We start from the raw sequence: 26,230 nt of genomic DNA, 5'->3' as shown, positions 1-26,230 counted from the left end.
GCAGCTCTTCTGGGAAGTTCAGTGTTGTAGCTGTGGGCAATGTTAATGCTGTGGGCTTTGTTAAACTGGTTTATGTGCTGTGCTACAGTAACTGGGCTGGGCTTTCTATTGTCGTTCACCAGTGACACAGGAAAACCAGGACTGACTGCTCAGTGTTGATCAGTAAGGCCCCTCACTGCTGAGCTGCTGGGAGAGTCACTGACGCCCCCCACACAACAGGACAAAACTTAGCAGAAGTTTAGGAAATAATTTTGTACCCCCATATGATCACAGGGAACCCAGGCTGGCTGGGCCCTCAGAGCAGCAGCAAATGTGCTTTGAACCTCACTTCTCCCCAAATGCTCCTCCTGCCCCTTGTGCCTACAGAGGCCCCAGTGCCAGGTTTTAGGCTGCATCAGCACTGTGCAAGCAGAGGTGCTTCACAGTGGGGTGAAGGGGGCAGTGTGGACAGCTGGGCCAGACACTGGCACCCCTCCAGTCAGGGTCCATCCCAGCCCAAAGGCCCCTGCCACCAGCTCCAGGGCTGCCTCCAACCCCAAGGCTCACCTGTGGACCACCTGTTTGAAAGGGATTTAGCTGAGGGCTTGCACAGCTTTTACCACCTGTGGAGCAAATGTGTCCTGCGAGGAAAATAGCTCCCATCTGACACTGGATGTATGTCTGAGATGTACAGAGGGGGAAAAACAGCAGCACAAGCCATCACATGACATAGATGTTGTTCATCTTTTATCTAACATACCTAGATAACAATGCTGATAGCAAGAGTCCTCTTTTTTCTCCTTTTTGTACATTCAGATAATTCCTTATATTTAACATACAGTGAACACAGCCAGTGGAGAACTTCTGAGCCTGCTGTTGGTCTCACCTGGGGAGACCTGTGTGCAGCACACAGATGGACAGCTCCACACCGACCTGTGCCCCAGCTCTGCTGCTCCCTTCTCCTCCCTAGCTGGGCCCTGGTTCCAGCAGCCCTGCATGCCCCGTGTCAGAGCCAGGTCACCCACCACTGCAGCACATGACAGCACTGACCCAGTTCTCCTCCAGTTAAATCCCAGCAGTCACTCCAGCAAAGCCTTTGGTGCAATCTTACTGCTTCAGTGCACACACCAGGGCCAGGCATTTCTGCCAGTGGACCTGTAGCTGCTCTTCCCATCACTTGGAAGTGACCAGAGTGTGCTGTAAGGTTAATACCAAGACAGTAAAGTCTACAAAGGAAAAAAAGTTCAGGCACGTGGAAAGGAGCATGAACCTCCCCTAAAACCAAACCTATAGCAACAGTGTGATCCTTCTCAGCCCATCTGTTTTGTGCTTTTCATTATGCTCAATCCTCTGTTACATTTTGGCCACTGCTTCACTAGCAGCTGTGGTGAGCACACAGTGACCAAGCAATGCTGGTGTTTCATCTCTAAATAAATAATGGGTTTCTACCCTGAGAAAGTTGCCAAAAAGTAACCTGGTATCACAACAAGAAACATGCAAATCTTAAAAGTCAAGCAGAGAGCAGGCTTTTACAATGGTTCCAAAATATGCCCCCAAAAAAGGAAGAAAAATCCTTGGAGTTGATTGTGACACATATAAATGTCTCATAAAGAGCAAAAGGAGCAAAAACAAGGCTATGGAAACAGCATGACCTCCTGCTTGCACACTATCTTGGCTGAAGCACACCCAGCCAGCAAAATGCTAAGTGATGCAAAATGGGGGTTAGGTAAGTGGCACCTTCCAGTCAACCTTCCAATACCCATTTCTTCTTTGGGTCATCATTAATTGTTGCTCTATGAGCAGCCCGAGCCCTTGGCTGGACCGGGAGCCTGTGGGTCTTGGGCACTGTGTGAAAGGAAGGGAAGGAAGGTGCAGATGGGGAAGGAGGTGCCCTGGCAATGGTCACACCATGGAAGAGGTGGCAGCAGGGCTCGAGTCTCCTCACATGGAGGCCAAGAGTGCCCAGGCCTTTTGTGTGGTCAGTGTCGTGCTGTGCCTTGTGCTGTAGCAGTGAGAAGGGGGAGAGGAGAGGCTTCCCGGGAGGAAAGAGTGAGCTAAATAGTATGGCTGAGATGTAGAAAGTGCCCATCAGCCCAGCCAGTTTCTGAGATTCTCAAAAAAAATACTGCAACTGAGAAATCCTAATGAGATCAGACAGCATTTCCATAATGCACAGATAGAAAAGCAAGGGAAGTACATCCCAACCAGTTCAGGTGGGATCCACCGTCTTCCTCTGCAGAAGCAAGAGTAAGGGGGTGTTTGCTCCACCTGTTTTCCTTAGCACCTGGGGTGATGAGTGCTGTGTGCTGGTGGCACAACTGCATGAGCAGTTGGATTTTAAAGGCACCATGTCACTCAGCAGAATGAAGCAGAGAGATGGGGATAAAAAAGTGAAAACATGAGGCTGCAGTCTTAGCCAGCCCCTCTTTCCTTCATTTCAGCTAAGAGACAGCCCTGCTCAATCCTGTCTGGTAAGATCACTGTCCCACTGGGCTGTTCCAGCAGGGCATTGAGATGGACATGTATCATACTCCTCCTGTCCTTTCCCTAGATCTTCCTGCAGCCCAGTTGTCCCAAGTGTCTCAGAGTAAAATTGCAGGTTAGCACCTGTGGCTGAGAGGTGTGAACCGCAGCAGCCAGAAGGAATCCGATGGATGGGTCCTCCTGGTCTGCCAGCTGCAAGGTTTTTGTGAAATGAGACTTTTGCCCAACATTCTTCCCATGGTGCCTGAAGGAGGTGCACGCCCAGTCCCTCCTTTCTGGGTGCATGGGATGTCTATGCCTCCTCGCTGCGTCGCAGGTCTTGCAGCTCAGTCATGGCTTTGGCCGAGAGCTTCTTGCGGCGGAACACGGCTGCAATCTCCTCAAAGGACTTTCCCTTCGTCTCCGGCACTTTGAAGTGTGCAAACAGGAAAAAGATGAGGAGCAGACCCGCGAAGATTGCAAACACGTATGGTCCACACAGATCCTGCAGTGGGAAAGGGAGCACAGGGAGACCACCATCAGCACCACAGGCATGGCTTCCCCTTCCTACCCAGCTGGCTGAGGTGTGCCCAGCCAGGCTAGGGGATGGAAATCTGGGAGGCACATTCACATGGGGTCAGTTGTTTATTTGTATGGGCTAAGGGATTTCTTACTGCTATGTACTGGAAGCACATTCCCACGATGAAGTTGCAGGCCCAGTTGCAGAAGCCGGCGACAGCGATGGCGGCAGGGCGCGGGCCCTGGCTGAACAGCTCGGCTACGATAAACCAGGGGATGGGCCCAGGCCCCACTTCGAAGAAGATGACGAAGAGGAAGATTGCGACCATGCTGACATAGCTCATCCAGGCAAACTTGCTCTGCAAGAGGTTGGTGTTATAGTCCCCAAGTAACTCTCATTAATTATCACTAATTGCTTTGTTTAGGTTTGTTTTTCAGAAATTTCTTTCTATTCTGACAAAGGGGGACTGGACATGAATAATTAATGTTTTAAACTCTTGTGCCAGGTGCTGGCTGGGCATGTGGTGCCAGCATTGCTGCCTGGAGGAGTTCACAGCCATCAGCTCAGCTGTTACTTTGAGCCCTCTCCTTGCCTGCAGCTCAGCAAAATGTGGCAGAATGGCACCCTTTAATAACTAGGGTGTCCAGCAAAGGAGGCCACCCCTCATTTGCTTTTTCATCTTGACGGGACTTGCAGCAATAGTTTAGACTGATTTTGATGGAATCTTCTCTTGTTTTCAAACCAGGGAGAAAAATTGGAGAGAAATCCTTACCAGGAGCACAAGCCCGACTGTCATGGCCACGGCACTGACTAACATGCCCATCAAACCTGCCAGGAACAGGGACCTCCTGCCTGCCTTCTCCACCAGGAAGACCTGTAGAAACACATGCAGGAGCTCAGTGTCCAGCACCACCACTCTCAGGATCAGGTCCATTAGCAATAACCATCCTGTTACCGCTGCCACATTTTTGCTCTTTTGTTCTTTTGCTCTTTTAGCTCTAGTGGTACAGATTTATGTGCTGGTTTCCAAGTGTCAGAAACTCTGCTGGCAGCTGCTGGGGAGCCTGACTGAGCTTTCACTCTGCCAAGGGCAAGGCAAAGGCATACACAATCAGAGCCCATGCATTTCCAAGCTCTCAGGACTTCCCACTGCTCCTACACATTGCTGACTATGGACTTTCTCTCTCCCTTTTCTTTTTTTCTTCCAGGAACTAAAAACTTACTAGGTCTGCATTAGTTTGAAATCAGGCTTCAGAATGTAGCACAATTCAGGTCACATCACGGGCCATTGCACCTTGCCTGTCCTAAGGCAGGGATAGTTGTGTAGCAGCTGCAGTCAGGATTTTTCCTCCAATCACTCCCAGACTTTTTTTGCTTCGCTGGTAGTCACAAAGCTTAGTTTGCTCCTTCTCAGCTCCTCTTGGTGGACTCCAGCCATGTCACCCAGCTTTTGACAGATACATAAGTCCGTACCAGACACCTCACCCGACAGGGAGCTGTAGGTCCCTCCAGAGGACTGTGCAGGTGTCCTGGCCTAACCATGCAGCAGGTTAGGCTGCCTGCTCCTTCCCCTGTGCTTGAAAGGACACCTGTGGCCAGCAGCCCCCGCTTTGCTGCCATTACAGCCATGATTTACACTTCCCAGAGACCGTCTCTGTTGCTGAGGGCTGTTCATGTGCTGACACGTGAAGTTGCAGAGGATGAGTCTCTGCTCCCTTCTCCCCTTGCCAAGGTCCACCCAGCTGTCAGCACTTCTGCCTTTTGATCGGGGTCTGTCATTTATTGACAAAAACAGGTAATTTTTAAGTGCTCGTGGACAAAAGAAGCAGAGAGCAAATGCCCAAGGCTGTTGGTACCACAGCCCTGGGGATTGAGCTGGAGGGCACCCTCCATGCTGAAGAAAGGCTTCTTCCAGCTGCACACCTCTGGGCCTCATTTCACAATAAATATAATTTCTCCTCATGGGGCCTACAATTGACTTTCTCAAAGGCAGGTTTACTCTAAGATGTCCTCTCTCACACATACTGGAATACACATGGTTTAGGTTGGAAGGGACCTTAAAGATCATCCAATTTCAACCCCCTGTCATAAGCAGGGACACCTTCCACAAGACCAAGCCTGGTCATGGACAGTTCAGGGATGGAGCATCCACAGCCTCTCTAAGAAACCTGTGCCAGTGGCTCACCACCCTTACAGACAAGAATTTCTAATATCTAATCAAATCCTCCTCTCTTTCAGTTTAAAATTGTCTCCTTGTCCTAAATCTCTTGGAGCTGTGTATTTCTGCCTTGCAGCCAGTCCTGCATCATGTTGGTGAAAGTTCTTTACTCCCTAAATCTCTAGAGAGATATGAGGGAAATAGGCCTGGCATTTCCTGATCTTATATTAATGGCCACATTATAAAACTAATTGCCAGCTGATAGGAATTGTGTTAATTCTCTCAAGAGAGAGACAAATGAGGGGGAGGTCTGTGGAAACAGAACCATCCTTTTATTGCTGCAGAGCCCTGTGTAGATAGGATGAGGATAGGTGCTGGATTACTTTTATTGCTGTGGAATAGCCTTTGGATATCACTCTTGCAGGTGCTATGTACATACAGAAAACAGTTTGAAAGATAACAGGTAAGAGCAGATTGGGAGCTGGTGACTTCCCCATCAGAGCCTGCTTCCTGGGGAAATAGGACCTGCAGAATTGCAGTCTCAAGGGCAACTTTTCCTTTAGGGGGAAATGCAGAGTTTTTAGAGCTGCCCTGAACAGAGCAGTGCAGTTTCCACTCACGAGGCATTTAGCAGTGCGGATCAATAGCCACACGCTCTATGTCAAGGCTTGAATTTTCAAATTCAACTTTCCCAGGGAATGATTTTTCCCAGGGTCAGTCCTGCAACACTGCAAATCCCAGCTCCAGGATAAAATCATGTTTCAAAACCACGTTGTACCTCATGTGTCTTTGTAGTCCAGGGGGCAGAAGTATTTACTTACAGAGATAACAGTGAAGACCGTGTTCACCACTCCGACACCGATGGTTGCATAAACTGGTTGGTCAACCCCAGCTCTCTCGAAAATGTTTGTGGAATAGTAAAAGATCTATCAGAATACATCAGGATGAAGGATTAGGCAACAAGGCTGTTGAAACTTTTTGTTCACATGAGGGAAGAGTTGCACTTGCTTGGCTGAGATGTGGCGCAATTTAATTATGATTAATTTTTCAACTTTTAATGGCTTGTTATAATGAATAAAGCTGAAAATTTCATAGGAGCCTGAGGGAGTTAAAAATCCTGTTGAAATTCTCCTCTTGAACTACTGCATTTGCACATTAAATCTGCTTTCTTCGGTCTAGTCTGTTTAATCTTAAAATCCAGATCACCAGCACTGAGCACTCAAGACAAATATCTTACTATGACCAAGTTTTACATTAATTTTAAAATATTCTCATTGCAATGGCTCCCATTTCTTTCTTCTCTCCAAGAATAAGGTGATTCCTTTCTAGTGAAAGTTAAGGGCAGAAGGTAAAGGGTGCCTGGTGGATTGGCATGGCCTGGAGCCAGGTAGGCTGGGCATCCCTGTGTGCTCCTTAATGCTGCTGGGTGTCAAATGGATTTCTGGTATTCCAGGAGGTGATGCAAAAGTTGTTTAGTTAAAAATGGCTAGAAAATAGTGATTCTGGGGCGAGCATGATGTCATTAAAGAGAGCAAACTGCTAACAAACTTGGGTAGGGGAGGGTCATGGGAGGGCTCAGCATGGGCCTGCTGTGCCAGCTGCTTTTGTGCTGGACTCCCTCCCACCCTTCTCCCCCCCTGCTTGGCAGGGACCCAGGAGCCCACTGTGACCATGGGAAAGCCTTCTTCCATCCCTGCATGGCTTGGATGGAGCCAGAGCTGCCTTTTCATGCTCAGCATGGATCTCTTGAGAGACAGACATTTTGGGGAGACTCACCGCGTTGATTCCCGAGAACTGCTGGGATATTTGCACCATCAGCGCCACGATGACAGCCTGCCTGTACTTGGAAGAGGTGAAAAGCTGTCTTATGGAGACTTTCTTTTCACTAGCAGCTTCTTGCTTTTCCTTTTCCATCTCTTCAATCTCTTTCATTGGATCACAGTTTCCTCTAAGCCTTTTCAAATCTTAGGGAAAAAAAAAAGGTTGACATATTATTTTCAGTGGTAGGTAAGTTGTATATGTAAGGACAAGAATCTCTTTAGGCAAAACTCAAGGTAAGCCAAGAATCCAGGGTGCATCTGCTCAGTCAGGGGCAGCAGCACATCAGCTCTGCAACAGCCCTGAGATCACTCTCAAGCCTCATCCCTCAGCAGTGCTGCTTAGTCCCATGCAAATATCTCAATAGTTTCTGATCCAGAGCTAGTTTGTATCTCAGCAGCTCAGAGCTTGAAATGGGGCAACCACAGTCACATGTGAGTCCTCAGCCACATGTGAGGCTTTTCCTTCTCTGTTGTACTATGTAAAGTATAAAAACAACTCTAGACAAGCTCGGAATGTCTTTCTTACTTTTTTTAGCTTCCTCCACCTTTCCCAGTTTGATGTAAAGGTATCGGGGGCTCTCAGGGCACAGTAAGAGCAGGAAGAACTGCAGCAGGGCAGCCACACCAGACAGACCAAGGAGCAGGGGCCACATCTCGTCATTGCCCAGAAGAAAGTCTAGTCCAAGGATCTGGAATAATTGAGGCATATTTGAATGGATCATTTTGCACACTAAAAAGAGAAAGCAATTGACCACTATGGTGTTTTGAAGTGACAAGCTGGGGGAAAACTAGAAGCAAATTCCAACTGTTTTTTTGGATGTACATTTATGTGCCCACCTTTGTGTAGCTGGGACTTGTGCCATGGTGGGCAATGCTGATGAGGGCTTTGGGCTCCCTACTTGCCTGATGAAGCCATTTTTGAGAACCTGATTATCAGGGGTCTAATGCTCAGGATCCAGCCTGACACTGATGAGGTGCTGAAAAAAATTCTTCAGGGAGAGGAGAAATTATTTGCAGAAGTATTTGTTTTTATTTCTTGTGAAGTTGTCTTTGTAGAGACACCTCTTACTGAAGGCAGGGATTTAACCCCATTAAAACAGATTGTTTTGCACACTCCTTCAGTTTTGGGGTGGAATGGTGAACAATAGCCCAGTATATCACTATGGTCTTCCTATTCTCTGCAGCAGCCTCTCTGGATGTGTGTGTTTTCCTGCTTACCTGGCTGAAGAGGATGCCCGTGACGATTGCGAGCTGGTGCAGCGTCCCCAGCGCTCCTCGAAGGGCCGTGGGAGAGACCTCGCTGACATACATGGGCACGAGTCCAGAGGAGAGCCCTGCACCGAGCACACGTGGCTGTCACCTCTTCCAGACACAGCTCAGCAACAGCAGAAAGCACTTCCCAAATGGCAAAGGAGGATGGAGCCTGTGTGCTGCACCCCACACCCCACCAAGCCCCTCATGCCTGGCTGGGAACCACCTGCACCTTGGGAAGGTGCTGGGATGTCCCTGCATTCAGAGCCCCAAACTGGGAAGCCTTTTACTTGAACACACACATCAGAGCACGAGGCAGGAATTATCTGCTGAAGTTATCACAGGGTAAAGAGCCTTCTTAAAACTTGTCTTGAAACCTTAGAGTGGAGTATTGTATTTGCATACCAGTAACAGTATAAAGAGCTGTTATTTCCAAGCTAATTCTAATGTAATTCCCAATTATTTGCTGGCTATATCCTCTCAATGTACAGTGGTCCTGTGGTCTCTGTCTAGGGAACATGTTAACCAGCCTGGCTTGTGGTGTGCTCTTGCAGCAGCCACCAGCAAAACCAACCCTGAGATACAGAGGGACCTGCTCCTTTCAGGATGTGTAATATGAAGATATGATAGAGCCAACCCAATCACTTCTGGGAAAGATCCTAGATCAAGAATGGCAGACATAGGGAGAAGAGGGAAATTCCCAGCTGTGAAAGCCCTTCTGAACTAAGAAAAGGATTGAAAAATCTGGGAAACTCTGAACTGCAGCCCTGGACACGCTAGCAGGGAGCTGCTTTCAGCCTGGACTCACCACAGTACAGCCCCGTGACCGCTCTCCCAGAGATGATGAGGATGTGGGATGGCCCAAATTTCGCCAGCCCCATGAGGAGGTTCCCAGCAATGGAGAGCACGTTCACCACCAGCATGGCTTTCACTCTGCAAGGCAGCAGCAGCACAGCTCCTCTGGCACCTCACTCAGCCAAAGCAGCCATTGCAACACACAAGAGGAGCTGTGAAGTCACTTAATCAGTACTACAGGGGAAAAACAATGATAGCAGGCACTGCAAAATACAGGGACCGGGGTACAATCAGAGTAGTTAAAATTATATTATAAATGATACTTTACATCCTGTGCAAATACCATGCAGATGTCCTTCTCTTCCTTTTGCCATGGAAAGAGAAGGGGGAATTCAGAGCTTAATCAAGGCTGCTCATCAGCTGCTCTCTGAAATGCTCAAGTTGCAATAAAATGTCTGAATTGTAACAGGATTATGAAAAGCCCAACCTCTGTGATGGTTTAAACAGCAATTTGGAAGTTGGGAGGGTTATTTTTCCTTTTTTTCCTAAATTGCTGAAAATAACACAAATGATATTTCTACAGGGTGGAAATGGTTCTGTGAGAAAAAATCAATGAGAAGGGTTTGTGCTGTGGCCCAGAGTCAGAGCACACAGGAGCCTCTCACCTCCCGAGCCGGTCGCCGATCCAGCCCACGGTGAAGGAGGAGACCATGCCCCCGATGGCGAACACGGACACGGACAGGGACCAGTACATGGTCAGGATGTGTGGGGAGGCAGCAAGCTCCTCGCTGGTGTCAGCTGGGGGTGGGAGTGTGCCCTCTGTGCCAGCCCGGAGGAACGTGCCATCCTCCCCAGAGGCATTGGCAGCGTATCTGTCTGGGGAGACAATGCCCAGCACGCGCGCGTAGTGTGCTTCTATAACCTGTGACAGGTAAAGAAGAAAAACGCCATCAGCTGAGATCTATAACCACCCCAACCCCTGTTTGGATTTTTTCTGCCTCAGAAGAAGATTTGCATTGCAGGCTCTGCAGGGGTAAAATCCTGGGGTCCCCCAGCTCCATAACACGCAGACCCCAGCGGGGAGGGGCCACGAGGGCAGGCACAAAGCATCCCCCTCCTGGGGCTGGGCTGAGCTGCTGTTTGGATTTGGCACTGGATTTGGTGGAGGGGTGCAGTCCCTTGGCTCGGGCACAGGGACTGTGTTGCAGTGGGGACAGCTCCATTACATGCAGAACCCCACTCTTTCCCTGGGGAAGTGCCAGCAGAGGGTCCGGGTTGTTCTCACCCCACTGCCCTGTCCCCTGTGCTGTGGGAGAAACTGCCTGGGAAGGGACAGAGTCTTCCTGAGGGCTTCTGCGAGGGACAAACTGGCCCTGGCTGCCCTGAAGCCATAGTTCCTTGGCCATGCACAGCTTGAGGGGCTCAACTTACCTTCTGGGGGGCATTAATGACCCCCAGGCTGTAGCCATACTGGAAGAAGCCCAACACCGCAGTGAAGACAGAGAGGATCAATGTTCCCGTGAGGTGCTGGAAGCAAACAACAACCTCATCATACTGTCCTAGCAGTGCCAGAACTGGGGGAAGGCTGCATCCCACCCCTGTCCCAGGGGACCCTGCTGCCCAGTTGGCTGGGACAGTGGCATCCAGGGATGCTGCTGCAGCAGCACAGGTGCTTGGCTTGCTCCAAAGGAGAAGGAAAGCCCTTGGGGACAGGGGAGATCAGGCCCCCAGGGCAGAGTGGTGTTGCCCCACAATGACAGTCCAGCTCTCCCTGCTGTGCTACCCATCCTCGCCCTAGAGCTCACTGGAGCCAAAGCTCTGCCCAGTACAGAGGTGCAAGAAGCAGCAGCAGGGTCTCATTCCCCATCCCTGGAGTAAAACAGCTAGGAAGAAAACACCAAAAGGGTGTTTTTCAGCAGCCCTGTTTAAAGCATTTTTCTTCCCATCACAGTTAAAGTTATCCAGTGAGCGAACAGCGCTCTTAAAAACAGGCCCTTGGCCCTTTTCCCCTTTACCCCTGTGCACAATTAATTAGAGGGGACTTTTTTTTATTGGTTTCAGTTTTGGCAAGGGGTTGCTCAGGTCTGGGGTCCTGCAGAAATTCTGATCATTTCACTGGAAAGTCTAGTGCAAGAATACCAGCAAGCCATGATTACCTTCTCTGTCTGCATCTTCCTTTTGTCATCCACCCCGCAGCTCCTCCACTCTCCTCCTGGGAACAGTCACTGTCCTGGGCTGCAGAGCAAGGTGAGGGCTTGGACAGCAGAGCTGGGATGGAGGCAGGAAAATGGGCTGGTGCTTGGAGAGATGGGACTATATCAACTCTGGAGTTAATGAGAAACCCAAGTCTTCCACGCATTATTTGGCCACCGCTCAGCTCAAGCAGCCACCACCAATCCCCGTGTTTGGGACACACACGAAACAGTGAGAGACCTGTAAAGAGATAGAGTGGATCTGGAAAATTCAAATGATTTGGGGCTGTCCCTCAGCTGAACAGTTGGAATGTGACGTGCCAGGGGCTTGAGCCTGTTTTGAGATGCTCAACACCCACCTCAGCTTTTGTGCTGGGCATGCATGTCACATCACAATCCTCTTGCTGAATCAGGGACAAGAAATCTCTCCAGCACATGTAGCAAAGCAGCTAGAAAATGACTAAGAGTTTTATTTTAATAGCAGTTAGCACCTGCTTTAAAATATATTCATGTGTGTATACCACAGAGAGAGGCACATATAAACACAGATGTATACAGGTCTCTCTGTGTGTCCATACACAGACACCTGCATACACAGAGCCCCCTCAGCAGGCAGCTCTGATGCTATCAGAGATAGCTCTGTGTGTATATGGACATAGAACACAACAAAATTACCCAGAATATTACATTAAAGGAGGCTTTCATTAAAAATCCTACAGTGGTGTGAACAGTGAACCTTTCAGCACCACCAGCTGATGGCTGTGCTGTCAAATATTGTGGATTCTGGGTAATACTGCCAATGCTGCCAAATACTTCTGATGCTGCCAAATATTTTTGCGTTAGCTCACTTGGCTTTCACGAACTTTGCACATCTGCACAAGCTGGTCTGAGCTGGTCTTGCTCGGGCTTGGGATTTGCTGTCCTTGACATGGTCAGAGAGAGGAGCTGCAGGGCCGGGGTGGGGGGGTACAGTGGCATCCTTAGCGGCAGCAGACCGTGCCAAAGCCTGAGTCAGCCGGGAAGGTGATTAATGCTGATTAAAGTCATTATCTTCCAGATCAGCCCCCGATGGGTTCAGCAGCCAAGCTACAGCACTCATTGGATAATGCTCTCAGTCAGCCAGGCTTCACATGGGCACAAAATGTACTTTCTACAGAGGAAGAGCAAGAGAAAAAACAACAAAGATGAGTGTAAGACCACTAATCTTTGCACTGGTCTCCAGAAAGGTAAAACTTTAACTGGGAGAGGAAAGTTCATTACATTAAGCAGGCTTTGATTCCAGCCACAGCACCTGCATTCCCCTCTAGGGCTGGTGTAGATGTGACAGGAAGGGCCCCAAGGCTGAGCTTTTTAGTTTTCCCCAATATTTGTCCTTCCTGCTGAGATCTTTGCCAATGGTGTTTGTTTGCTCGCTGTGTGTGGATACCCAGGCATTTACAAGCAGTTTCTTTGCATTGCAGTTAAATACCTTCACAATGGGACTGTCAGGATTTGACAATTACCAGGCTGCTAAGGCTTGAATCAGAAAACAAATGGGGGCCCTGACCCAAGACCAAACCTTCAGGCACCGTGAAAACCCTGCCAGGACACATGTCCCCCTCCAGGATTCCCATGTGCCCCTCAGGGGTCCCCATCCTGTTGCAGGTGCCCGGCACAAAGAGCTTTCCCTCCCTATTCTTCCCAGTGGAGGGATCAAAGGCCACCAACAAGGCATGAGCAGGGTGGCCTTTCCATGTCCTGCCCACTGCTGCTTAGAGCAGAGCCCTCCTGGAATCCAGCTTCCTGGGGATGGGGTGTGGAGCAGCTGGACAGTGCTGGGAGGCTGGGTGAGCATCACTCACCTCCCCAGGAGCTGCTCTTCCACTTCATGGAAGCTTTGGATGCCAAAGGATGGAGGCCCCACAGGCACACGTATCCCTTGGCCAGGTCTGCTGGCAAAAGGCATGGAGTAATCCCGGGGTTTCCCCACCCCTCCCTGCCAGGCAAGGTGCTGCAACCCAGTGCCAAGGCTGCCTCACCTCTGCCTCTGAGGGGGTGCCAGCTGGGCTGTGACACACACTCCTCCTCAGCTTGACCCCAGGGAATTTAGTGTTTAACATACTGAACTCTCAGTGGTACCAACAGACTCCAGACTTGGTGATTCTCTGAACACGGGGCTGGATGTGGATGTGGTGAGTAGCAGAGGCCAGCTTTAGTCTGGTCTCAAGGCTCGTGGATGGGAAAGGTTGGTGTGTAAATCTTCCTCTCACTGCAATCACTTTCCAAAGGGGCTGATTGTTAGCTTGGTAGAGAGAAGCAGATTGTTCCTACAGGATAAAGAAGCAGGCCTGGCTCCACCAGGGTCAATGACTTACCATCAAATCTCTTGCACACCTGACAGCCAGTTGTGATCACACTCCAGAGGGTGCAGAGAGTGGCACAGCACAGCCCAAAGCAACACTGACCCATCCCATGGCTGGAGAGCCTGGCCAGGCAGTGTTTAGGTGATGGGCAAACAGCAGGGTCTGCATTATTGCTAAGGCTTTAGTTAAATAATAAAGTGCAAGAACTGTGCATAATGTTAGACAGCATTGCCACGCTTATTGCCTGCTCTGTGTTGTGTGTAGAGTAATTGGTGGTGTTGATAATCTAACTATGTGTGATAAAAGCACTGGGCTTAATTTTATGGTGGGGCTCTGCTTTGGAACAGCTGGGCATGCTTGTCACCTCAGTGGAAGGAATTAAAAGATTCCAGAGGGGCTGTGAGGCTATACCCAGGTGCTGGGGCAATTTGCACATCCATTTTATTGCTCTGGGTCATTCAGAGACAGCTTTGATGTTAAAAAAAAAGGAAAAGTATGCCATAAACCAAAACAAAACAAAGGAAAGAAGGTAGATCTGGTCTGTAAGACATGGGCTCTCAAAGAGAGGCTGATGTAGCACATCAGTGTCTGGCACAAAACCAAAATTATGCTCTTTCATTTCTCCTCTCTAAGCACATCAGCTGGGGCAGGCAGCACTGCTGAGGCTACATGAGAGACAGCAGCTGAGGCTGATAAAACCCATTTAGGAGAGAGAATTTGGTGCATTTACAGCACTGCTGTAAAGATACCAGAGGTTAATGAGCCCCTTCCCACCCCCAGCTCTGGGTGCTGCAGCATCTCCCAGAAGAGAAAAACTGGGAAGCAAACCCAGCAAAGCTCCCCAGCTGCAGGTCCCACAGGGCAGGGCAGGATGCTGCAGGGCAGCAGTGGCTGTGGCAGCTGTCCTGTGCCAGGAAATGCATCCTGACTGCTGAGGAATCTCTGCTGGATCTGCTCAGAGCCCTGCCAGGTGGGTGGCTTAGCCCAGACACAGGCAGGGTGTGACATGGGGCTCCACCCACACCTTTGGGACAGGCAGGTTCAGTCCCTGCTGGCCTGCATGATGCCCATGCTGGCCCCAATTACAGAGCATCAAATTGTGCACGAGCAGAAAAAGACCTTAAAGTGGGCTCACATTGAGACAATGATCTGCAGTTTAACTTCAACCATTTCCAGCAACCAGTCCAGCTCTGGGGCTGGGGCCAGGGTCACCTCAGGCATCCCTGTTCTATCCCAAAATATGTAGTGTCAAACCCCCAAACCATCTCACAACAAGAAAAAAGCCATTTGGTAATAATGCTGAGACAGGTTTGAAAAGATTCAGTTCTCACAAGTAGCTGCTACAGCCTTACCTCTGAGCATCCTTCCCCTGGCAGAGGTACCCAGCATCTCCTCAGGGTGGTGGAGCCAACCATGGCCCTTGCATGGCCTCATGCCAGCTCTCAGGGCTTTTCTTCCATTTACCATGACTCATCCTTGAAGTTATACAATTTCATAGCAACTCTGTAAATAACTGAATCTGCAACAGGCTCAAGCGACCCCTGCACGCACAGACATTACTGCTTTTTCCTCCTGTGGCACTGCACAGCTGAATAAATTTCCTTTCCTGGGCAAAAAGTCCCAAAACCAGGATTTTAAAATGAGCTGCAGGTTTTATTTCTTTAAACACTACTAATAAGTAGTTTCTGAGGGCATTAATCAACCATAAGCACATTTTACTTTCAGCAAAAGAAAAGGAAATCAAAGTTAGTAACATTTGGAGGGGAAATGTCTTTATAGTAACCATGGGTTGATTTTGTAGAAGAGGAGTTTTCAGATGGTGATGGTCCATCAAGACATCCCTTGGCCACTGCTCACTGCTGGGCAGCATCACAAAGGACGTGTCCCATCTCCCTGCACTCATCCTGTTCCAAAACCACCTTCCCAAGAGTCTCCAGACAAAGAGCATTGTGACTGGGAGCCCTGAAAACCCCCTTTACCTCCACGTCCTCCAACACCCCAGGTTTTATTTTCCCAAACATAAAAGGCATGGCTTAATGGTGAAGTTTTGTGTTTTATTGTGGTTGGCACCAGAAAAGCATTTGCTCTGTGTTATCTCCATACACACATGCCATAGACAAGACTGTGGTAATATTGGCTTCTGTGATTTTTGTTTCAAATTATTCTGAGATTTAAAAAAAATACATTCACAAACCACCTGAGTCGTTTAAACTCAATGACTGCCTGCTATTTCATCACTGTATGCAAAAACTCATAATAACAAAAATCATCCAAAGCTGTGCATTTGTCACTTGAAGTAGAACAAAAAACACCCCAAAACAGTTATCAGTTTGCAACACAATAAAAGCTCTGGGCTTTATTTGATTTTTATTTTAACCACAATGAAAATACAAAGAGCTGGTGGCAATCAGTGTTTGTGATGGGATTTGAATACCAGTATTTGATCCTGTGGCCAACCCTACACTCTCCAGGCTGCACCAGCCCAACAGGAAGGTGTCTGGTGCTCACAGAAGGCACCACAAAGCACATCCCACCTGTTTTTCCCTGAACTCCACATCCTGGGAGTCCCACTGCCGGCAATCCCTGCAGTACCAAACCCTGACACCGCGCCCACAGAATGCCTCAGGTGAGGGTGGCCTGGCCCATCCCATCCCCGCCAGCCCACATCACCTCTTACCCTCCATAAAGATTCAAGTTTGACCAAGTCCTGTTGATTTAATCATTTTTTAATAAAGCCATCGTTACTGAGTACACCAAGATTGCCAGTTAAGCTCTCTATATGTCGCTGGAGGTAACAGCGCTGTGATCGACAGCGGAACGGAAAAAAAATAAAACGAAACCAAACCAAAAAACAAACCCCAACCGAAACGAGGTAGGTTAAAACCAGCAACACAGACCTTGTTATGCGACACCCCAACACCACAGGCGGCCATGCTTGCAGCTACTGAGAAAGAAAACCCCAGATACGCACTGAGAACAGAAATCAACTGAGCAAGGTTTATAAGGACACGATTCAACCTGAACTAAACACACACACACGGTTCGGCACAGATGTTGTCTTTCACTGTATGTTGGGTAATTCCTAGGGAGTGAGGGGGTGGAAAACGAGTAGATTCAGACCCTTGGCCGAAGAAACCACACATATATATATTTTTTTAAGCTCTTTACAAGCCCAATCCAGAACATGGGGGACAGGCAGCTTGTTCCACGGTCCCCATCCCTGTGCCGGCTGCTCCCGCACGCCAGTGCCCGGCTCTGGACTGGGGGGAATGAACACCCACAACCTTCAGCAGCAGGGTCCGGTGCCCACAGCATCCCGGGAGCCTCTGTGGTCACAAATCCCCCTCAGGGGCGAGCACAGGGCTCCTCTGACCGCTCCTCTGTCCTCTCCTCCTCTGATCCCCTGTCACGGTGCCCGTGGCCAAGCCCCAGGGCAGGCGGGCACCTCTGGAGCAACAAGAAATGGCACCTCTGTCCCTATCAAGACACACCATTATGTGAAGATCCATATAGAAATATGGATTGACAGACTTGACAAAAATGGTAGCTGATTTTTATTAGTCTAAGGCTAGTAGTTTAGCCATTTAAAATCCATTTCCCAAAAGAGGGGAAAAAAACCTATTATTTTTTCTCTTCTTTAAAAATCCGTTAAGCCGTTGCTGCCAAAAGCAACATGTAAATGTTGGTGAAGGCAAAAGATTTCTAAAATTACCCAGCTATATGGTTATGGCCTTCATCACAAAGATAAAAGGTACATTTATTGTGCTGTCTCTCACCAGATTTAATTGGTAACTTTACAACATACTATATATTTGATGCTAGCAGGCAGACAGAATTAAAAACAGACTTTTTGACACTGTTTCTTTCCCCGTTCTTACAAAGTAGGGGACAAAGAAAAAGTAAAACTAAAAAATAAAATAAAATAAAATAAAGGAAAACTCATAACCCACTATAACACAGCGTAATCAGGAGACCTCGGGGGGTTCCAAGCGTGAAAAGTCCATCCCTGGCTGCAGTCCCTGCCCCGGGGCTGGCGGCGCCGGGGGAGCGTGGGCAGGGGGTTCCTCGGCGCCCTCCACCTGCCTCTACAGTGTTAGTCCACGTGTTTAATGTCCTTTAAATTAGAAATAATGCCATGGCGGTGAGTGCCAAGTGCTCCTCTGTTACCAGTTCATCATGGAGTTTCTGTTGAGGGTCATGAAAAACACTTGGCTGCTTCCTCCGGATCTCACCGATGCAAAAAATACCTGTTTGGAAGGGAAAAAAACACCTATTAATACTCAGGGGATGGAGCTAACCCATGCCAGACTGGGATTAAATTGAGCCACTCATTAGTAAATGCAGTAATTAAACCTCCTTCTCCCTCGCTACCAAAGAGTTTGGAATGCCTTGAAAATACCAGGTTTATCACATTTTACTGCCACAGCATCATTTATTATGAAGTACTAACAAAGAACTACTGTCAGTGGTTTGGATCTTGCTAAACATTTACCATTTGGTCGATATCTGCCTCAGTCTGAAATGGCTTTTTTTTGGAAAAGTGAGTCCTGGTATTTCAGCTATTCCTGAAAGTAAAGCCCAGAAAAAACTACTTCCCTTCAACATGCTCAAAGTGCACAAACATATCAGGATTCTGTATGAAGAACAGGGATTTTGGTGCTTCTGGAATGATCCACCAGCATTTGATTCCAAGGGAATTAAAAAATTAATGAGTTATAATTTGCAAATATTGAAGGCAACTATCTAAAGCCTCTGTCCTTAATAAAACCAAAAATTACTTCAAAACTATCAGTTTAATCAGTTCTCCAGAAAGAGAACCATCTGAGCTTAGTATTTCAAACCCATCAGTGATCAGCTGGTTCCAGGATTTTAAAAAGATCACAGTATTTTTTCCAGCTTTGTTAGAATGAGATTATACTAAAATTAACTCAAATGCAGCTTCTTGGACAGCTTCTCATAACATATTCAACTGCAAAGTTAGGATACATTTTCCTGCAGAGCTTCAGCCCACCTCCATGCCCCAGGAAGGGCAGAGCTCGGCTAATGAGCAGCTGTTCACTACAGTGATCATGGCCTCAAAGCTCATTTACTGCACATTATTAAATCCTGCTCTGGGGACACAGCAACGGGTTTCTTCACTGGTTTTGTGATCATGTCCATTATGAAAGATCTCCCTGCTGCTTGGTCCTGACTTGTCTTAGTGACACCTTGTGAGGGGAGGGAACACCACCTGCAGAAAGACCTTGGCATTCAAGCATCTCTTCCACACAAAAATGCCTTTTCCTCCAGCAATTTCTCCTCATTCCCTGCCCCTCTTGCAACACCTGTGGCAGGGGGCATCTGCATGACAGCCATGCAACTCTGGAGACCCTCCAGAGCAGCATTTATCACTGCTGTCCACAGAAATGGATGAGGCTGTGAGAGGTTTAAATCAAAAGATGCATCAAAATGTTTCTGCATCAGAGCTCAAATCAGGGTCACTTACACACCCTTGCTAATATTCCACTTTCAGAGTTCACCTGGCAGCCTCAATTTAATGTTCAATGAAAGAACTGGGAGAAAGTCAAGCCAAGTCAACGCAGATCTCAGCTGGATGGAGAAGAGATCTTGCAGGCTGAGGTCTCCATCCACTGGAGAAAATTAACTGGGAATAGGCTTAAGGGCACTGCTTATTAAACAGAACCTTCAGATTAATTATTAATCTCAAGACAAACCAGACCTAAGCTCTAAAAGCTCCTTGTAGCTCGCAGCACAGATAGAAGCTTTGAAGTGGACTTACCTTATCATTTCTTTCACATAGAAACTTTAACCTTTGAGCTCTCTTGTGCATAAATACTCCATCCAAATGTCCTGTCTCCACTGACCGGATTTCAATCGCTTTCTCTCCCCAGCCCATTATTTGATTGGAATGAATGTAGGCTGTCAAAAGGAAGCGTTTGGCAGGTGTTACAACTTGTGCTGAGTTAAATATTATGCAATGAGCAGAAAAGCTCTCATAAGCTGTTACTCAAAGTCTAAGCAGATCAATGGCAGAGCTCTGATGGCCTGCAGGGACAGCAGCCCTTTCAGAGCACTTTTCATCCAGGAATTGCTGAGAAATTTAAACAGAAGCAGCATCACTTTTTCCGGTTTCACAAGGTGAGGAGCTGGGCAGTGTTTTGCCTCCACGGGTTGTGGAGCTGAGCAACAGCAGAGCCAGAAGAGCAATTCAAGGGCTCCCATCTCCATACTCAGCCCCCCTCCACTCAACACAGTGCAACAGGTTGCATTATCTCACATTTATCTTATACTCAAAAAGTTCAAATCTTCAAGAAATTGCTTGTTTTTATTGTGGAGGACCAAACCGGACAAATTAAGTAACTGCATCTCATGGCTGCCTGAGGGAAATCCCCTTCATCCCAAATGACTCCATCCCAGCATTCACAACTCCTCATCTTGCCTGTGGCTTGTGTTTTAAGCAGGTGGAGAGGAAGGGTGACCTACCCACGGAAGTAGGCATTTCTCCCCACTGGAGCACCACGTCCTTAGTGATCCGCCCGTAGGTGTTGACGTAGACACCCTCGTCCTCGTAGCACACCAGCATCTCCATCCCGTCCGTCTTGGGCAGGATGACAATGGCGTGGGGAGTGATATTGCCCTGAATCTGCAGGAACACAGACCCTGAGAGTCACAATTACCCTGAATGGAAAAAGGGGAAGGCAGCAGAGCACTGCAGGAAAAAGCCCAAACCGGCCCAAGAACAAAGCCCTCCCTGCATTCCCCCCACAGGAATGGGTTTCAGAGATAAGCCTGAAGGGGAATAGACTGTCATGTTTACCCCTGCATCAAAGCAGTCTGACACAGCAAGGATAAACAGGTTCAGCAATTACAGACAGATCACAACATACACGCCCCCAAGACTGATGGCTGACACTTGGCTGCAGCACAAGTAAGTGACTGAGCCAATGAATCCATCACCAGTTCAAATCAAGGTAAATCAACTCAGAATTTTACAGGCAGCCCTAGGGAGGAAATATCCTACTTTTTAGCAATCACCCTCTAGTTCCAAGGGCAGCTGCATTGACTTTCCACCCATGTCTGCCCTTCCATAGCTAAGACAACACAAAACCATCCCAAACTGCCCCAGGATTTCTCCCTCTGCTCTTGCTAGCTCTCACAGAGGAGACTGTTGCTTGAATCAGATTCAACAATTCCTACATTTGTTTAGTGACACAGTTTCTCCTTGACCAGTTTACTGTGGGCCAACAGTATAGATGGAGTTTAAATGACCCAACAAGAAAATCCTACAGAGAACTCCATTACTGCTCCATGCAGTGTGCAGACAGATTGTCCTTTTTGTGGGACATAAAAAAACCTTTGCTTTAAACTTCACTGCTCCTGCACGAGGACAGAAACAGCCTGTGCAGATGAGCATGAAGTATGTGAGAGCCCTGAGCCCTCTTTAAGTGAGTGCAGCACTGGGGAATGTCACACCATCACTGGTCCCCACTGTGAGCCCCTGGGAGCCCCCCAGACCCCACTGGTGTCCCCTCCTCAGGCAGCAGCACTGCCCTGTACTCACGTGAGATGGTATATAGATATCATAGGAGTTCCCAGAATCTACATCAATCACATGGAAACCAGTGTGGGATCCAAAGATAACCTTCAGCCTCTGACCTTCCTCTACAGTGAGATCCACGAGCAACGGCTTGTGCTGGAGATCTGCAAAAGACTTTTATAATCCCTTCCATGAGCACCACAGAAAACCAGCAAATCCCCATTGCAGCAGCCTGATATGCTTTTGAAATCATATTTGTTTGACTGTGTTTCCTACTAAATACATGGTTATTTATACTGCTGCCTCTCTGCTCCCCTCAGAGGGTATTCAGTCATCCCAGCAGATAAGTGCCCACCCTTGCCAAGCCCAGCTCTCTCTCACAGCAGCCTGAGGCCAACACAAGGATTTGGTCTCTGAAGGAAGGAGACAGCTCAATTTTACATGAGTGTGTGCTCAGTCTCTCTCAGCAGAGATCTGTGACCACCCACCTCCTGTGTTGGCAGGGATCACTGCTCTGCTTTGGGCAGCTGAAATGAGCCAGTTTAGCACAGAGCTACTTTCCCTGCTCCATCTAACCTGCTGCAGCAAGGCTGGGACCAACCCCAGCCAGGTCCAGATCAAGCACCATGGCTTGGGTGCTCAGGATAGTGACACAAACACCTGTGGGAAGCTGGATCCCAGAGCATTTGATGCTGCTGAGCTCTCCATGTCACTGAACCCATTTACTCTGGCTTCTGTTCAGAAAAAGCAAATGTGACCTAATACTGCATAAGTCCATGTGTGTTGGAAAGATGTAAAATGAGATTACTCAGCATGAACATCTCCACAAGGCATTGCCCTTGTGACTCTTCTGCACAGAGCATGGGATGAAAAGTGCTCTGAAGGAATAAGCACAAAATGCCCACTGACAGGCTGGAGAGGAGGAAGGTCTCACTGAGGAAACCAAGACAGGTGAAAAGAGAGGAGAAAAGAGAAAGAGTGGGTCACTCTCCCAAACTTTTTGTCTTGAAACAGAATCCAAATTGCAGAAGAGGAGAGGACCTTGAAAAATGAAAACAGAAAATCATGCCAGCCTATTTTTGTACTGTATGTTAAAAATTAGAGGGAAAAAACCCCACCAAACACAAAAACCTCACAAAAAAACTCACCAAAATCCCCAACTCAGTTTTATTCATGTGCATTAGATCAGCTTTCTGAAAATTCCTCATGTAAAGCCTGCTAGCATAAACTAATAATAACACTTCATTGTTGGCTGCAAGCAGAACATTTCCAATCTCTTCAGCATCCCATCTCCCATGCCTGCCAGGCATCCTGAGCAGCTCAGCTACATAAGCAAGATGCTTTTCTGCTCTGCAGAGTACAGAAACCTCATGTATTTACAATTACAGAGTGTGAAAGACAAACATACCTTAAATGCCATAAACTTGTGATATGGTTTAGGAGCCCAAGCGTAGATCTCTACAGCGTTCTTTAAGGCAATCACCAAGAACTTGATTCTTTCATATTTCACTAAAATTAAAACAAACCCAATTTTAGAAACATTCACTTTCTTCCTACAAATCTCCAGAACAGCTTCTCAGGCCGTCCCTCTGTTGATTCTCATTACATAGAGCCCACCTAATGCATTAAGATGAATTCCAAATTTACTCGTGGCTATGGTCTTTTAATATCAAATTGTCAGGTCAGACCTAAGGCCAGAGAACAAAACCACATCTCTTCAGACATTTATTTCCACTCACCAACTTTGTAGTGGATGCATCCCTCCAGGTCCCCAACTGTGATCCAGCCCTGCTTCTTCTCCACCTCAGGGTCGTTGTGTAAAATCCTGTTTCTCAGCCAGGACAGGTAGTACACACGCAGCTTGTTCTTCTTTCCTGTTGGCAAAGGAAATGTCTCTGTCAGAGCAGAGCACGCTTGCATGGACCATCTTGAGGTTTCAGCTTATTTTCAGTCACAAGATGATAGAATTTAAGGCCATTTCATGATAAAAGTAATATAAATAGTAACTGAAAATAGCAATTTAGTTGTTTTGGGATTTTTCCTTGGGAAGAAATATATGGGAAGTGAAGCCCAGAGCTCTGTCTTGCAGGCTGCAGGCAGACACTGGAAAAGGCAGGCTTTTGCTTCCCACAGGCTGGAAATATTCCTTTTCCTATAAATCAGTGTCCACAGAGGGACAGTGGGGCTAAGTAGGGCAGTGACCCCAACCCTCCTACAGCTCAAAGCTTATCCAACCACTCAGCTACTGGGTTTCTTTCCTTCCCTCTCCTTCATACAACATTAATTCCACCCTGGAGATGAGGCAGGAGCTCCTTGGCCTGTGACAGGCACTGCTGTCAGCCAGCAAGCCTGGGCTCTGCAATGCTGAGGGGCTGCCAAGTTTCTGCACTGCTGCCTGCTCTTGGATGGCTGTGACAGGGCTGCAGAATCCCTGTGGCTGCAGAGCCCCCATGACAGGGACAGGACAGAGCTCACGCTGAGCCTGGTGAGATGAGACCCAAAGGACAAACCCTGTCTGCTCACAGGCTTCCTCAAATCCCCAGGATTCATTCTCAGCTTCATCCTGGAGTTTGGTGCTATTCCCATTCCAGCTGTACTAAATCCCTACAGCTGGATCCCAAAACCACAGGGGGCTGCAGAGCAGGTAAAGGATGGAGCAGTGAGTTTGGAGGCTCTGGCTGGATGGGGCGAGCAGGAATTTGCAGGTGAATGCAGAGCAAGGCCAGAAAGGAAACAGAAGGATGCCATCAAACAGTTTCCTCATGAGCACTTCTCTTGCTGCCCTCTGTGAGCTTTGTTGGACAGGTATCAGCAGGAGAAGGCTCTGCTCTGGCTGTCACCCATGTGCTCCTCAGGCTGCTCTGCAGGAGGATGCTGGATGCTCTCCTTGGAGACTGGACTAGAGAAGTTTTGGGGTTTTTTTCCCAGAAATCACCCCATGAGCTTGGTATGAGCACACTGGAGCTCCCAGATAAAAACAGGGACAGTGAAAAGCCTGTCACAATTCTTGGGACAGCCCAGGCACATCTGTGGTCTGAACTGGAAATCTAGAGCCATGGATTACAGCTCCCTCAGCCAGAACCAAACAGACCCAAGCAGAGCTCTCTGTCCCCTCAAGCTGTGATTGCCTCCTCTGCTGGGCCACCTGCCTGCATCCTGCATCCTGCACCTCCCCTTCCCTGCTCAAGGAGACTGGAAATGAAGTGCAGTCAGCAGGTGAAGGAAGCAAACTGCTGAAACTGTTTGCTTAAGCAGATTAAACTGATTTGATTCCAGAATAAACCAGGTCCAGCTCCCCTGGGAGCTTCCCTCTGACACCAGTGAGCAGGTTCTGTCTGAGCTGGAGCCACTCAGGGCTTGCACAAGGCCCAGCAGGTGAGTGACGGGGTGAAAGCACGAGAGAGCACCTGATATTGTCACGAGGACGTTGAGGCCCTCCAGGACGTCCATCTGCTGGAAGCGCCGCCGGTTGATGAGGTTGTAGACCTTGCCCTGCCCGCTGCGGTCCAGCAGCATCAGGCCATTCTCCGTGCCCACCAGCAGATTCACACCTGGAGAAGAGAACAGAGAGCCATGGGTGCCAGGAGCCAAGGACAACACCCCGAGCTCGTCTCTGCTGCCACCACAAGTGTGACCGATCCAGGGACAGGAAGGGTCACTCTACAGCACAGGGGATGTGACCCTTGGGGCATGGAGAAGTGTAGCCATGATATTTTCTGAAAAATCCCTTTGCTAGGATTTTTCCTCCTGAGAAGCTGAGAGGCCTCGGGAACAAAATGCAAACAATGGTTATCTGCTGCTGTGGAATGCAAAAGGTGCATCTGTGATTGGTCTCATGTGGTTGTTTCTAATTAATGGCCAATCACAGCCGAGCTGTCCGGACTGTCTGGCCAGTCACAGGATTTTGTTATCATTCCGTTCTTTCTCCTTGCTTGCTAGCCTTCTGATGAAATCCCTGCTTCTATTCTTTTAGTAGAGTTTTAATATTATATATATACCATAAAATAATAAATCAGCCTTCTGAAACACGGAGTCAGATCCTCATCTCTTCCCTCTTCCTGGAACCCCTGCGAACACCACCACAGAGAAGGGGCCGAGCGGAGGCAGGGGCACATTCCCACCCATTCCCACCCATTCCCAGCCCCTGGGAGCCGCAGGGAGTGCCCAGGGCCTACCCCAGAGAGCAGCACAGAGGATCTCGGAGTTGAAGCGCTTCTTGTACTTGCGGATCTCGGGGGTGTCGCTGTGCGGGCGGATGTTGGTGGGGTTCACGTTCACCACCGAGATCTTGCGCGCCTCGTTCAGCTTGGCCTGCTCCTGCCTCAGCAGCTCGCTGGTGAACAGGGCTGGAAAGGCAACACAGGGAGGGGCGATGGGTTAAATGCTCTATCACCTCTTTTTTGGGATAGAATGACAATATTTGGTTTGTTTCTCCATGGAGGAGTCATCGCTGTGTTACAAGGTATTAGTTTGCCCGAGCAGACAGCAGGGTGGATTTCTGCTGCTCTCCATTTCCTCCCAGATCTTTCTGGGGGCATTTTGCTGGAGAGGAGAAGAAATTGGATGGGAGCTGGAGAGGGCAAGGACACACACGCCAGCTATGTCTGGATGTCTGGAGTCATTGGAATGTGAGAAGTTCACTGGGGTTATTCAGGCTCCTTGACATGCTCTCCCTCCCATCTCAAACTGGCCCCATTGGCTCTTACGATTAGCAGATGACTCTTCATCCTCATCTTCATCTTCATCGGTAGGTGAGGTCTGATACACTCTGGTGTCCACAAAGGGGGTGAAAGAGGCTTTGGTGCTACTTCCCATACCATACTAGAAAATGAAGAGCAAGAGAGGGCTCAGTGCACAGAAATAACACTTGTGTACATCTAAGACTTTCTAATTAGCAAATGGTGCCTGCCTCTGCAGTGCCCTTTTTGAGCCCTCTATGAACATCTGCTCCTCCTTCCCATAACTAATCAGAAGCAAATATTAAATTGGATTTCTGAGTGTTTGTGAGCGACAGAAAATGGGAGGAGCAGGGCCTGGCTCTGCTCTCCCCTCACAGGCAGAAGCACAGCCATGAGGACAGTCAGCAGAGAAGCCACAGGGCCAGAGGCAGAAGCCAAGGCAGGTAAAATCCACCACAGAATCATTTAGACTGGAGCAGACCTTTAAGATCATC

At 48.4% G+C, this 26,230-nt stretch overlaps 2 protein-coding genes across 7 annotated transcripts in view; both read right to left on the bottom strand.

Moving 5' to 3' along the window:
• Positions 1-709: 709 nt before the first annotated feature.
• On the bottom strand, positions 710-11,279 carry SLC2A2 (solute carrier family 2 member 2). Its single transcript, XM_063167330.1, has 11 exons — positions 11,143-11,279; positions 10,418-10,513; positions 9,652-9,908; positions 9,000-9,124; positions 8,159-8,274; positions 7,467-7,629; positions 6,897-7,084; positions 5,942-6,046; positions 3,735-3,836; positions 3,117-3,320; positions 710-2,947 (listed from the first exon to the last, which is right to left on the bottom strand). Exons 1-11 carry the CDS (start codon positions 11,155-11,157, stop codon positions 2,756-2,758), a joined length of 1,563 nt encoding a protein of 520 aa, XP_063023400.1. The 5' UTR covers positions 11,158-11,279; the 3' UTR covers positions 710-2,755.
• A 4,563-nt stretch (positions 11,280-15,842) lies between these two features.
• TNIK (TRAF2 and NCK interacting kinase) overlaps positions 15,843-26,230 on the bottom strand; it is a 146,594-nt gene continuing 136,206 nt past the window's right edge. For all 6 annotated transcript variants that reach the window (XM_063167324.1, XM_063167328.1, XM_063167325.1 and 3 more), the window contains 9 exons: positions 25,764-25,878; positions 25,233-25,403; positions 24,465-24,608; positions 22,797-22,931; positions 22,466-22,566; positions 21,082-21,231; positions 20,004-20,163; positions 19,300-19,439; positions 15,843-17,767 (listed from right to left, as the gene is read on the bottom strand). In XM_063167324.1, coding sequence (XP_063023394.1) covers positions 17,684-17,767; positions 19,300-19,439; positions 20,004-20,163; positions 21,082-21,231; positions 22,466-22,566; positions 22,797-22,931; positions 24,465-24,608; positions 25,233-25,403; positions 25,764-25,878 — 1,200 coding nt within the window. In that variant the 3' untranslated portion in view covers positions 15,843-17,683. The remainder of the gene's footprint in view (positions 17,768-19,299; positions 19,440-20,003; positions 20,164-21,081; positions 21,232-22,465; positions 22,567-22,796; positions 22,932-24,464; positions 24,609-25,232; positions 25,404-25,763; positions 25,879-26,230) is intronic.

This window comes from Melospiza melodia, chromosome 12, assembly GCF_035770615.1.
Source record: "Melospiza melodia melodia isolate bMelMel2 chromosome 12, bMelMel2.pri, whole genome shotgun sequence".
NCBI classification, from domain to species: domain Eukaryota; kingdom Metazoa; phylum Chordata; class Aves; order Passeriformes; family Passerellidae; genus Melospiza; species Melospiza melodia.
The sequence above is the reverse complement of the archived record's forward strand: the minus strand, read 5'-3'. Positions and strand labels throughout refer to the sequence as shown.